Raw genomic sequence first — 14704 nt, 5'->3', positions numbered from 1 at the left:
TCTTCATGCTGTCTCTTTGTTTATGCAGTAAGCCGCGACGTGCGTACATACCCATGCGTTTTAAAAGTCATACATATTCACACATAGTTATGCAGCTGAATGATGACACATATTAAAATAGTCCTCATGTTTATTTGACACTGCATTTACTGCCTTCTCTTGTGCATCATGCTTGGATTTAATTGATAAAATATTTAGTAACAAATGGCAGACGCTCTGCTCAGAGGTTATACGTTAACTGTGTAGACGGTCAAACCCTACACACTCACAGCTGAACCCAGACAAACGTTTGAGCAGAGGCATTAAATGTATCCAACCTGTTACATCTACCCTTGTATTTGGGTTTTTTCTCCCACGATGTTATTGTGTCTTCGTCTCATCAGCCTCTGGTGTGTGCGTGCTACAACTGTATATGTGTGTCAGTCTACAAAACGTGTGTATAGATTAATGAAAGCAGAAGTATGCGTCTGTCTGTTTGTATCCTCTGTTAGTGATTTTGTGCTGCTAATGAGCTGAATATTGATGGCAGTTCGTCACTACCAAGCAGCCATCTGTGTGAGTGATCTATGGACATGTGTGTTCCCATGGGTGCCTAAAAGGGGGGAACAAGTGAAGCAAACGAATCCACACTATTCAATTATGGAAAAAGCTTGTCCTATCATCCTTTGTGTTCTAATTATAGATTTATCGTCATACGGTTGCGTGTGTGTCGGATTTATTTACAAGGATCTGTGTACAAAAGGAGCAAGGGGTGAGCAGATGAAGATTTGTGTCTGATTCTCAGTTTACTATTGAATAAAATTAATTGCAAAGTTAATCTTAGATTGAATCTTTATTATTTCAGACTAATTCAAAGTCATTTAGACTTTCAGACCATTTTTTTTCCTTAATTGTCTTTAGAGTACCAGGGGCATTAGTTTGATCATACGGCAGCTGAAGCTGGTTGTTTGCTTGCTATTGAAGTCGCAGGCTGGCTTGAGTTAGAGCACCTCTCTCCAGGTTGGGCAGTCATCATTGGGACTTTTACTGGGAATGAAGCACATCTGCAGATTTCAATTTGTAGGGGTCTTTTAGACAGTCTGGCTGGAGTCGACTGAGCAGGTTCTGCAGGACAGAGCCAGATGATGTTGGCACACAGCAGGAAGCAGCTGCTGCTGCTGTTGATTTAGACTCTGAATTGTTTTATTTGAACTACACCAGGCTTCAGAAATGTAACTTATTCCAAAATACACAAAAGATTTAGGTGCCGCATTAAGCAAAAATTAAACTAGATGAAGAAATCTTGATTAACTTAAACCTGGTAAGTCCAAATAAAGTCAATTGTGTGAATAAAATGCTTTAAAGTAGTTGAAGAAAAATGGTATTACTATGGGAAGAAGGCAAGCTGGCTAAAGTATTAACAGTAAAAGCGAGAGAGTGCGAAGTAGGAGCTAAGATAACAAAAGAATAATATGATATAAGAGAGGGAGCAAGTCAGTCGTGATCAATTGTTTTATCACACCGGTCTGGTTGAAGTGTGTTTCAAATCAAATCAAATCACTTTTATTGTCACATCACATGTGCAGGCACACTGGCACAGCACATGCGAGTGAAATTCTTGTGTGCGAGCCCCACAAGCAACAGAGATGTGCAAACACAACAACACAAACGAGCAAAATACAAGAATGGCCAACCTGAAACTAATAAATATATGTACAATATATAATAGTGTATGCATTTCTGGATGTGTATACTAAATATTTTCCTACGTGTGTGTGTGTGTGTGTGTGTGTGTGTGTGTGTGTGTGTGTGTGTGTATACACATTTTTACAAATTAAATAGTAAAAAAAATAAAATAAATAATAATAATAATAAAATATATAAAATATACAGAGTTGAATATGTGCAAAACAAGTGGCATTTATATACAGTGTGGAGTGCATAATGTTGAAGTTCCAGTAGTGAAGCTGAGGTGTCTATGAAGTGTTCAGCAGTCTGATGGCCTGGTGGAAGAAGCTGTCTCTCAGTCTGCTGGTTCGGGACCGGATGCTGCAGAACCTCCTTCCTGATGGAAGCAGTCTGAACAGTTTATGGCTGGGGTGACTGGAGTCCTTGATGATCCTCCCCGCTTTCCTCAGGCACCGCTTCCTGTAGATGTCTTGGAGGGAGGGAAGCTCACCTCCAATTATCCGTTCAGAGCACCGCACTACTCGCTGGAGAGCTTTGCAGTTGTAGGCGGTGCTGTTGCCATACCAGGTGGTGATGCATCCAGTGAGGATGCTCTCAATGGCACAGTGATAGAAGGTCCTGAGGATGCGGGGGCTCATGCCGAATCTTTTCAGTCTCCTGAGAAAGAAGAGGCGCTGCTGCGCCTTCTTCACTGTTTTGTTTGTGTGTACTGACCACGTATGATCCTCAGCCAGATGTACACCAAGGAACCGGAAGCTGCTCACTCTCTCCACAGCAGCGCCGTTGATGGTGATGGGGGTGTGTACTTCTCTGCACCTCCGGAAGTCCACTATCAACTCCTTTGTCTTTGCGACGTTGAGGGTGAGATGGTTGTCTTGACACCAGTGGGTCAGGGCGCTGACCTCCTCCCTGTAAGCCGTCTCATCACTGTTGGTGATAAGACCCACCACTGTAGTGTCGTCCGCAAACTTCACAATGATGTTGGAGTTGTTAGTGGCTGTGCAGTCGTAGGTGTAGAGTGAGTACAGGAGAGGGCTCAGTACACACCCCTGTGGAGCACCAGTGTTCAGTGTGATGGGGGATGAGGTGATGCTGCCCAGTCTGACCACCTGGCGTCTGTCAGACAGGAAGCTAAGGATCCAGCTGCAGAGGGAGCTGCTCAGTCCTAGATCCTGCAGTTTCCTGTCCAGCTTCAAGGGAACGATGGTATTGAATGCTGAGCTGTAATCTACAAACAGCATCCTCACATACGTGTCTCTCTTCTCCAGGTGTGACAGGGCAGTATGTAGTGTCAGGGCTATGGCATCATCAGTGGACCTGTTGTGGCGGTATGCAAACTGTAGAGGGTCCAGTGAGTCGGGTAGTGCAGAGCAGATGAAGTCCCTGACCAGCTTCTCGAAGCATTTGCTTACGATGGGGGTCAGGGCTACAGGTCGCCAGTCGTTCAATGAGGAGATGGTGGAGGATTTGGGTACAGGGACGACGGTGGCCATTTTGAAGCAGGCTGGGACTACAGACAGAGAGAGGGAAAGGTTGAAGATGTGCGTGAACACTCCAGCCAGCTGAGCCGCGCATGACCTGAGGACGCGGCCGGGAATCCCGTCCGGACCAGGGGTTTTGCACCGTTGTTGGACTTGACACCCTGAATCCTTTCAGAAATATCTTTTTTTTTCTATTATTAGTTTAATTCTGTTTAGAATAAACCACAGTGTTGACCAAAGAAACTGAAAGGCCAGTGACATAGTGTAATTCAGTCATTGTGTTACTTACTGACTGAATAATGTGTCATGCAATGTGTCATGTGTTCAGCTGTGGCTCGCCAGTCGGCCTTGTTAGACCATTTAATAATTTGTGAGCTCCTGTTCCTTACAAATAAATATAGAGGGACAACAGAAGAGCAATCAAATCATCATAGTTTTGTCAATGTGGAAATGAGTTTCCTCAGATATGGCAGACCGTTGTCCTTTTTTTGCACACAGCTTCGGTTTATCTTATTCCAAGATTATAAGACTGAACACCTTCCGCAGTCTTTCACTTAATGGACATGACCTCTTGTGCATGAGTAAATTTTTTTAAAGTTGCTGATGATATGTTTTGTTTTGGATATGTTTAATTAAAGACGGGACTCATCACACCATTTATTAAAACCATCAAGGACTGGGCCATGGGTGGTCTCGTTATCCTGAAGCTGTCTAACAATAACAGTCATGTGCATACTTTTAAAAGGGTCCCGTTTTCATACCTTTTAGGCAAGCAAATGGTTACAGATGCCAAATTAACCGCTTTTATAGGAAAATTAGCGTTTTCTTCAGTAAAGTAAATGCAGGTTTATGGCAGCGGGGTGAGAGAGGGGGGTGTGTGAGAGTGAGACAAAGACGTGTAGAAGATCTTCAAAACATCTCCAGAGTTGTTGAAGATGTTTTCAAGAACTGTAGAAATGACACACAAGATTCTCTTATATTGAATGGTTCATTCTCGTTGAATATGACGCCACTAAGATGTTCTTAGTTCTTTAAATGTTTTGCAACAAACGGTGTCATTGTTCAACTCTTACTGCAGATTATCTTCATCCCCCCAAATTCCACTGAGACTCGGATTCGGCGTGTGTAAACCTGTCCACTTGCTGACACTTTAAATGAAATGTTAGCTTGTAAGATGATGTTTTGACCTTTCATTATCTCCTTATTTCAGCTTATAACTCAGTCACATATCATTTGTTTATTTTTAAACAATATCAAGTGTCACACCGTGTTTGGGAATTAATTCAAACCAGTTTAAAAAATCGTTTTCAATCACTATTTGAGTTGATTAGGTCAAAGCCTTAGTAGTCAAACATCATTCTTTGGCGGTCACAGTCTGTTAATCCCCTGCAGTGTGACAGAAGTGAGAAATGTGCCATTTAGCATAATTGCAATTAAGACTTGGAAAAAGAGCAGATAGGCTAACACATGCATTAACTGTGGCCTACCAGACTTTAGGTTAGCTGAGATTACAATTCTACTGTTGGTTAAATACTAAACCAGTTAAATCAGTGTTAGCTGAGTTTGCTCACTGAGTCTTATTTAATAAAACATGATGTTAATTATGTGCATTGTGGTTACATTCATGTCAGAAGTTATGATAAAGGAGGTTATGTTTTGGGGTCATAGCCCTTACCCATGACCTCCGGTTCCAAAAAGCTAAGAGCTCAGGGACCCCCTCTCTTCTCACGCCCAGATCTCACACTGACAGGAAGTGATTGAATTACCATGGTTACAGGGCATTCCTCTTTGATGTATCCACCGTTTTAAATCGGTGGACTTAAAATTAGGTGGTTTAAAGTTGCAAATGTCTCTTTGTCCATCAGCTAAAAGCCCCCACACATATAAAGTTGAGTGTGGCGGCTCAGCTGCAGCTGATTTTAGGGAGGAGCTAAAGATTCGCCCACGGTGACCTTTGAATCAGACTCAGCTGCCGAACATGTCCCCACACTGTATTAATCCAAACTATAATTTCACAACGGAAGCATAAATGAAAGATTAAAAATAAGTGTTCACAAACAGAGAAGAAAATGGACCCAATTACTGCCTGACTTGGCAGACGGTTGAATTTGAGGAGCAACAACATGCACATTAATATCACATTAATTTCACAGTAGCTCCATTTACCCGCCAAGATCAGTGGAGGCACGCAAACACTTTGGAGTATGTACTCCTTCAATCTAAAAAGTACAAGCTTGTCTTTGTTATTGAAGTAATAAGTTTGGCTCGTTAATATGGCTGATTTTTGTCATCATTAGCCAAAAGCTCAGTGTACTGCCATTTCTGTCATGGTATTAAAGCAGTTGCAAGGTAAGCTGCTTTAACACACCTTAAGTGGCAGCAACAAATGCTGTTTTAGTTTTTTTTTTAAAGATCTCAAAATATCCGAGGGATTTAACAAGCAGCTTTGATGTAGCAAAGACTAGATTAAAATACAGAGTGACTTTTCCAGCATGCTTACAGGCTCAGAGTACAATTTACACAATAGGTAAACTAGATATTATCCTGTAATACACCTTCCAGAAGACATGAGCTGCTGCTTGTGCTGCAGACTAGTTTGTTGAAAGTACATTATAAAAACTACAGGCTGATACTGTGTTATTGATAGAGGAGGGAAAGAGACTACATAGAAACCTACCAAGCAGGCACATCTCCTCTTCACACGATGTTCTCTATTTGATGGTACTCTGCTGTATGTGATGCAGACAGCTGAGAGTAGGAATCGGCACACTGTGGTGTCATTGGAGATGTATTCAAACATACCTGATTGGTGTGTGTTAACAACAGTTTAGCACACTGCTCAGTTTAACATGCTGCTTATTTTTTTTGCATTAGCATCAGCATCATAAGCCCACAATTGACTAGTTGGCACAGTGCGCATGTTGTCAATATGACTAATTCAGATAAATGGCAGGCTCTTAAAGGTGCTCTGAGATCTATGACTCTGGAGGCTATTTGAGAGTATTGTGACAATCCACCGTATCCTGCTAAAAGGAGTCATCAGGAGATGGTCAGTAGCAATGCTCGGGTAGGCTGTGGCATTTAAAAAGATCATCCATTGCTTTTCATATCTTCTGTTTGGTGACTCTGCTGAGAATTGTAGCCTCTGTTTCCTATACTGAGCTGATACAAGTTTCTGTTGCCGTAGCCCATCTGCTTTGAGGTTCAACATGTTGTGCACTCGGAGATGCCCTTCTACATACCTCGGTTATAACAAGTGGTTATTTGAGTTTGTTTCCTTCCTATCAGCTCAAAGCAGTCTGGCCCTTCTCCTGACCTCTGCCATCAACAAAACATTTTCACCCAGAGAACTGCTGCTTGCCGGATATTTGCTTTTTTTCCAGACAGTTCTGTGTAAACCCTAGAAAAAGGTGATAGTTTGACAAAATTTCAGTAGAAATCCAGTTTGTGAAATGCTCACATCAGTCTGACACCAACAACCATAGCACATTCAAAGTCGCTGAACTCACCTTGTTGCCATTCTGATGCTCCGTTTGAACTTTGACACTTTGGTCTGAGTGCATTTAAGTGCTGCCTTGTGATCTGCTGATTAGATATTTGCATTAACATATAGTTTAACAGGTTTAGACGGGGCAGGCGAGTGTAAGTAACCCCTAAGATTACAAACTCAAATTTCTGCTCAGGGTCTCTATCTCTAGTGACATGCTTTAGTTTTCTATATTAAAAGACCTCAAACATCAAAATATCTTTGCTTTTGTTTTTGCCCCATGTGACATTTAAGTGTAAAGTAATTTTCAGTTCAAGTCACATAACTGTGTGCACTGAGCACAGATTTGATGTCAGTTTATTGTCCTGTTTTGCAGGCATCGCTCTGGAGAAGGTGTTTGACTACAGTGAATACTGGGAAGTAGCCAGAGGCTTGTATGCTCCGTTTGATTGCACTGCCACCATGAAATCTGGCAATGCCGACGTGTATGAGAATGAGATACCCGGGGGACAGTACACCAACCTTCACTTCCAGGTACAGTTAAATGCTGCTGTTTTGTTTTTGCCTGTCAGTGGATTATTTCGAGGCTAAAAACATTAGGTTACTGCATTGTACGAATCCAATTCCAAAATTTGCGACTGGTACGATGAACTGCGTTCACGCTGTGCCTGTTTTCTAATGCGCTGACACCTGAGGTCCCAAAGATCACGCGTATCCAGTACTGATTTTCAGCCCTTGCATTCTGTTGTCATTTACATTTTACACAGCGTCCCAGTGTTTTGTAACTGGGTTTGTATCTGGTTAACTTAAAATGGAGAAACAGGTTCTCTGTGTCTATTAGCTCAATAAAACATCATCTGTTTCAGTCACTGTTGTTAACATGGTTGTGCTTAAAGTTCAAAGCTCAGAAACTTGAGTAAAAGCTGCTTATTCCAGTGTTTGTGAATGCTGTGCCAAAATACAAGCAAGACTCTGCAGCGTTTGTGCTGTTAGAGTCACACTGAAAAATTTAAGAGATCATTTCAAAGTGATTTAAACCGCAGGACCGTCGCTGTAGAATTCTTCCCAAGTGTTCAGCTGCAGGACTGGCTTGTCCAGCATTCCTTGATTTTTCTCTTAAATTGGTTGTAATGAAAAGAAAAGCTTACTCGGTTCATTGGTCTATTGCAGGCTCACAGTATGGGACTGGGCAACAAGTTCAAGGAGGTGAAGAAGGCCTACGCAGAGGCCAACAAACTACTTGGAGACCTTATTAAGGTGAGACATGGACACGGAGCGTCCCAGCTTGCTCTTTATTTTCATGAGCAAGCTTTAATTTAGTTTACCAGCACAACAAAGATGCATTTGGAGTCAGTGATGATAGTGGCCTCAACACCCAGCTGCAGTAACTGATGCCAGAAAGTCCTAATTTAACTTGGCAGATAAGAGTATATTAGAAAGTCCTTGATTTAGGAGCATCAGCTGTGTTGGTTTACATTATCTTCTTAAACAGAGCCGTATAAATGGGTTTGGGGAAATGAGTAGAATGCACAAGGTCGGGCACATTTGCAGCGTTAATGATGTTTTACTTTGTAATATTATGTCTGACTTGGGTCACGTGAATTTCCTGCTGAAAGCACAATTAGAAATGAGTTTTCCATATTCTTTCATCAGCCTGGCTCTCACTGACTCAGTCTGCCAAGCCGCCCCTCTTTCCTGGCTTGGCTGAGCAAAACAATCCCAGATTAAGTTAGGTGCGTTCACTGTTCTGTGCAGTCTGAATTCACTTTCAGTGCAGCAGTATATTTGGCTTTCCTCAGCTCCCTTTTCCTCCGAGTAATTTTGTTGTGTGCCTAACTTTTTATAGCTTTGTCATTTCCCTTGCTAGACTTGCTTATCTTTTCCCGGCTAGTCTACATTAGGCTCATTTATCCTCTCATTAACCAGGTGGATTTAACGTAACTTCAGCCATCACTAATTGTAGTCACGGACAGGGAGCTCTGCTGGAACGCTGTCATTCTGTGCCTAGGCTGACCTCCTGCCTGCTTCTTGTTTATCTTTCATTAATTACTATGTTTTTCACATTTCTTTTTCTCTCCCTGTAATTATTTTGTTCTTTCTTTTGCATTTTCTTTCATTATCGAGCCACCCTCTCACGTTCCTTCTGTTCTCCATTCCACATGCTGCTTTCTGCATTTATTCTCAGCCATCTCTTTATTTTGCTTTTTCTTATCTTAGACATGCTCCCATGGATTCCCCATTATTTTATCACCACCTTCTCTCTTTCTTTAGGTCTCTCAATTTTCCCTCTCTGGTCCCTTCTCCCTAATTTTCTCTCCCCCTTTATGTTTTCCTCATCAATCCCCTACCCCTCTGCCCATGCCTCTCTATCAATTCAATTAAGACTCTGTGGGCTTCACTGCACAAGCCAATGTTGGCTTAATGTGCCTACGGGCCCTGCTATGCTCTCCGTTGTATCCTGTTAGCTCGACAATGGCTGTGTCTCTCACACTGCTGGTTTGTCGATAAGGGAGAAGGAGTGCGCTTGTCAGATATAGACATGGAGTACACACACCACATACTGCACTGGCAGTAAGCAGTGCACCTAAAGTATATGCCCACACGCACCACGGCGAAGCCCATATCTTTGAAGTTTAGTGCCGTCAGTGAAGGATAAATGGGGATACTTTCCTCATTTTAATCAAGAACACAGCTCTAATTATTTCAGATTAAAAAACAAAGTTAAATGTCTAATCGTCTTCAAAGCATTTACATAAAAGTGATTTGCATTAAAGGGATTGTTTACTTCACAGAGTCTATTAATTCATGTTTTCTTGCAGTGGGTGTCATGTTCTGAATTAAGAAATCAAGATATTTGTACTGGATGTCTCAACTTACAAAACTGCATCATTACTTAAGCTCATGGGCCTCTCACTCAGTACCAGACAACATCAAACTCGACACGGGAATCTGGGAGATTTTCATAAAATGCTTATAAGCCTGACAGTTTCATAGCTTAATATTAATTCCAGATGTGCAGCTGAATATAATCATTACGTTGCTTGCTGAGTATCCTGTACCAGTTCTGTAAATCTGCCTTAATCCACAGACTTGATTTACAATTATAAACAGGTATAAAACTACCTCATTAGTTTTCCTTCGCATTAGTGACCATGAAGTTCAGAAAGATCAGATTGAATCTGTTAATGATCGTGGACCAGCCGTTCGTTTGCATGCAGAGCATTTGAACTATGACTATTTAATGACCCAAGCTACAATGACTCTACTAAATATGACACCTGCAGTAGGATTAGGATTGTGCTCTGTTTTCATGTATGTATCACATACAGTTTAATTAGGTTTAAAAGCATGCATGTGGTAAAATGTAGTGCTGGGAATGCTAAGCTGAAAAGAACCATTGATGATATGACCTTGAAACTGGTGAGCAGCTATAGAATAGAGACACAAGATTTGTTTCCCTTTTCCACAACACATCATGTACGCTGCGTGTTTTGGTTGATGTCAGTCTCCTTTGCCCTCCTGTCAGCCTACTGGTCACATAGTGCATAGTATATGTACAGTATCACTACTGAGCCGACAAACCTTGTCTGGAAGATAAGAAGGGCTCTTGTCTCGTTCTAAATCTACTCGTTACTGGTTGGAAGACTCGAGTGAGAAACCCTCACACACGAACAGATGGCTCCAGTGTTTGTGTCAGTGATATGAACTGAAAATGCACATAAAGCAACGAGCATTTCTAAAGTTAATTTTTATCTACGCAAATGTCAGCGCAACATGCATTGCAGCAAAAGCTGCTGGGTTAATTGGCAATGACTTGCATATTGCTTGAGCATAAGTTGTCAAACTCACCAGGGCCTCCCTTCCTCGATTTCCCTGCTTTTAACTTGTTTTGCTATCAACTTCCAGTCTCCTCCTCTCTCTCAGCTATATCTGTCTCAGAGCTTGTCGGTATAAAGAGGACAGCTTGTATATGCATTTGTGAGTGTGCTCTGTCTTCTTCCCTTACCCTGTCACTTTCCTCTTGCAATTACAAGCACGTATCCACTCACCTCCCCATCTCAAAACACACTCGGTCTCATACTTCGAGGTGGACCACCTCCTTGTATTGCCCGTGGGGCTGCAGATGTCTACTGCTCTTCTCTGTTTGCTTCTGTCTCTCCTCCCCTCGGTTAATCTGTCCATCCCTTTATTTCTCCCTCTTAGTCTTCCTGCCTCACTCTTCATCACCCCGTCTGCAGTCTCTCCCCACTCTCACTCTCCAGTTTCATTTGGTCTCATCTCCTCCTCCATCACCGCCTCCCACCTTCCCTCATTTCGATTACTTCCTTCATGTATCTCTAATCTTTCTATCGTTCCTCCCCTCCCCCTCTTCTCTAAGCCTCTCGTTATCGCTCCTCTCTCGTCTCCTCCCCTCGTGACAGGTACCATTCTTCACTCTGCTCCTAGCTTGGCTGGCTGGGCAGGGCGTGTATGTGTTTTCGTTACATTTGCCTTCTCCCTGAAACAGTCGCGCACACACTGATCTGGATGATATAATCCTACGCTCTTTAGGGCAGTTCAGGTTTGGATAGTTGCATTTCGAGCAAAGTACACAGATGCACACACAAAATCCACCGGCATGCCGCACACTCAAACGTGCCATTGTGCCACATTTCTGCTGCCAGGGGTGCGAAGTCACGCAGGACCACTTAGTGAGGACTGCACATTAGTTGAAGAGAAAGATGGACAGAGGGTGGAAGAGCAGTGTGAGAGAAAAGGAAGACGGAGGTGGTGGGAACAGAAAGAGCCGCTGGAGGTGGGTGAGGGTGGAACAGGGCTCGTGTCTCAGATGTGATAATGAGAGCTTTAATTTGGATTAATCGGCATTAATTCCTGATAAAAAGCATTTATGGGAGAGAGGCAGAAATGACAGGAGCTAATTTAATCTCCCTATTCAGTCTCCAAAGTAGCTTTGGGTAACAGAATGTAAAATATGTCCAGTGTAAATTATTTAGCACTGTATCTATACAACACTAACGGTAAACGTGTGCGTAGATGTTTATTTTTATGTTCAGCCTTGCCAAAGTGTGACTCGATGAATGGCAATGTCAGTAAGTGGGTCAGTTTCTCTGCCATCTCAGCTACTGAAAGGATCAACATGAACATTTACAGAGAAACTTCTGCTCCCCAGGACAAAGACTGTTAGTTTTTTCCTTTTTCTGTTTTAGTGACGCTCTGAAATTGAACGCAGGACCTTAAATTGATCAGATTTCTCTCTGCGCGTCTCAACATCTCAGAGCAGATTGTTACAAATTTTATATCCAATCTGGTCCCAGTATGTCTTTCCCAGAGGGAATCCAGCGACTCTCCTCAAGGTTTCTGGCTGAATAAGATGTAGATGTAACACGGTGCACTGTCAACCTTTTAGCGGGGCTTAACACCCGGTTTCTTGGTCTTGTCAGGGGGAAAAGATAACAGCAGGCGTTTTCTACTGCAGTGCATTTTGTTCAGAGGCTCAAGAAGCTGATTACTTATGTCAGTCCAGTCAAAAGCTAAACTCCCCTCTAAAGTAGTGGCATAAAGACACCATCTTATCAGTAAGACGGAGAGCGATCAGCAGCCAAGAGTCTGAGCTCGGCTTCGCGCAGGAACAGAGGAAATCAGATTTTTCTAACCCGACCACAATGTGATTTTCCTCACTCCTCATCTAAAAATATAGGAAAGCTCACACATCATATATAGCTCATACACCGCTGAAAATATGATTTCTCTTTTTCCCCGTGTGTGAGGCATCCGGAGAGAGTTGGAGGTGGGTGATTCATCAACAGAGATTGATAATGAGAGTAACACTCGTGATGTTACTGTGGATCAAGCAAAAAGAAATATTTGGCAGACGGACTAGAGAGAAGAGGGATGGGAACGGGACCAAGTTGATTCATGAAGAGTAAAAATCCAACATGTTGGCTTTTAGTGTAAAGACAAAGGTCAAGATAGTGAGTGAGGGATGAAGTAAGAAGGCTGTTCTGTGAAGATGGGTAATAAAGATGGAAAGATGTAACACCTGTGCAGTGAAAGGAGGAGAAACATGAACTCCAGACGCAGAGAAAACTAAGCAACATTGAGCTTTGCTGTGTTTTGATCGATTTTAAGTAACTCAGCAGTATGCTTTTGTTTGACATCTCCACAGCTTATATTAACAACCGGCTCAAATCTCTCAAGGTTTTTTGCAGTCGTTCATTGTGTAAAAGCAGGGTGTCATTATAGCCTCTACTCACAAACCCCGTCAACCTGAACTACAGGTGTTGTAGCCGACAATGCTGAAGGGAGATGCATTTCTTCTATCTTGTTTCTTGTCTCGCTGCGTAATCACTTGCACTTGTCCTTTGAACATAGTCCAAATGGTTTTGGACTTTAGCAGGCATCCTGGGGCTGTTCTTGACACTTTGCTTCTGATTGCACAGAAACAAGTTTCAAAAAGACTGATCTGATCGTGTTGATGTTTGTTAAAATACAGTTGCACAGTGGGAGGAACCGTTTGAGACACTTTCATTATTTTTGTCACTTAAGTATTGTTTTTTTTAACCAAAGATGTTATAATGCTGTATCAGGATTTGCTCTGTTGATCTGACAGTGTAGCTTAAATCGTTTATACTGTTGCTTCCACTGATGGCATTTTCTATTTTTACAGCAGCTTGACATGAAAAAAGTCAGTATTGCTATGTCTAAACACAAAAAGCGCTTACACACATTCTCGTTTTGCAATCTTAGTGAGGACATCTAGTTCACATAATGCTGCTTACCTTACCCCTAACCATCAAAAATGAATGCCTAACCATAACTTAATTGTAACCCTGGCATTAAAACCACATCCATAGTAAAAAAGAAATTTAACCTCAGTCAAGTTGAATTACAAACACCACTAAGTGCGGCACATTTTCTTACTCTTAAATCCCCCAAATTATTATCTAAAATATACAGAACACTTTCTAAATTAGATGAATCAATATCCCTTCCTACTGCAAAGTGGGAAGCAGATTTATCAGTCAACCTAGACCAAAACTTCTGGTCTCAGATTTGCTTAAAAACTTTTAAATTAATTAAAAATCCCAGTCTGCAATTAATACAATACAAAATACTTCATAGAGTGCACTATACAGGTCATCGGATGTTCAAGATGGGCTTTACATCTTCCAACAACTGCTCACACTGTCAAGGCAATACACCAGACAATTACATCCACGCTCTTTGGTTCTGTCCACCAGTGCAAAAGTTTTGGCGTGAGATATGTGAAGACTTATCAAAGTGTCTGAAATGTAACATTCCAACTTCCCCCTTAGTGTGTCTACTGGGCAGCTTAGATAATGTCACTTCAGAAAAGAATATCGCCCATATGGTTTTCACTGCCCTATGCATAGCCAAGAAAACAGTCCTCATGAACTGGAAAAATAAAAATAATCTTAATTCTAACCAATATAGAAATTATCTATTAGATTACATTAGTCTTGACACAGCCTCTGCCACCACATTAGATCAATTGCTCTGGGCCCCTTTTATCAGCTCCATCACCTAGTGGGGGTGGGGGGTCATAGTTTGGTCCCGCCTTCACTGTTGTGATTGGTGAGGGGGTAGGGACAGGCTTAGGGCGTCGGGGGGTTCCCCGGAGGCATCTTCCTTGGGGGGCTCAACCCGGGGTAGCGGTCACATCCGGTTGGGGGCTCTGTTGGCTCTCAGGTGACTGTTTCCTCGCGGCTGCGTGCAGCGGGGCTAGGGGAGGGTCTGTGCTGACGGACGTGGGTTACTGACCTGGCAACCTGGCTGCCCCTGGGTGGGTCCGGGATGGGCGTGAGGTTCTGGGGGCGCTCCGTCTCTGGGCTGGGGCCCGGGCCGGGCCTCGGGGGCTTGGGTCCTGGTTGGTGTGTTGCCGGGGTTGTGGGCGGGTGGGTGCATGGGGGCCCGGCCCTGGAGCAGGGTGCCGCCGGTGCGTCGAGCCGCCTGGGGGGCTCTTCAACTGGTGGGGGGATGGTCACATCTTGCAGGAGCTTTCTTCTCTTCAGGAACTCTCTGCAGGAGGGGGAGATACAGGAGAGGT

At 42.8% G+C, this 14704-nt stretch overlaps 1 protein-coding gene across 1 annotated transcript in view; it reads left to right on the top strand.

Annotated features, from left to right (window-relative positions):
• pcxb (pyruvate carboxylase b) overlaps nucleotides 1–14704 on the top strand; it is a 337084-nt gene that overhangs the window by 299594 nt on the left and 22786 nt on the right. The window contains exons 20-21 of the mRNA XM_085400306.1: nucleotides 7013–7170; nucleotides 7807–7893. Coding sequence (XP_085256432.1) covers nucleotides 7013–7170; nucleotides 7807–7893 — 245 coding nt within the window. The remainder of the gene's footprint in view (nucleotides 1–7012; nucleotides 7171–7806; nucleotides 7894–14704) is intronic.

The sequence above is a fragment of the Rhamphochromis longiceps genome, linkage group LG3 (genome assembly GCF_057381845.1).
Source record: "Rhamphochromis longiceps isolate RC_006_pf linkage group LG3, R_longiceps_female_GT1.1, whole genome shotgun sequence".
Lineage (NCBI taxonomy): Eukaryota > Metazoa > Chordata > Actinopteri > Cichliformes > Cichlidae > Rhamphochromis > Rhamphochromis longiceps.
Note: the sequence above shows the minus strand (reverse complement) of the source record. Positions and strands in the feature narration are given on the sequence as shown.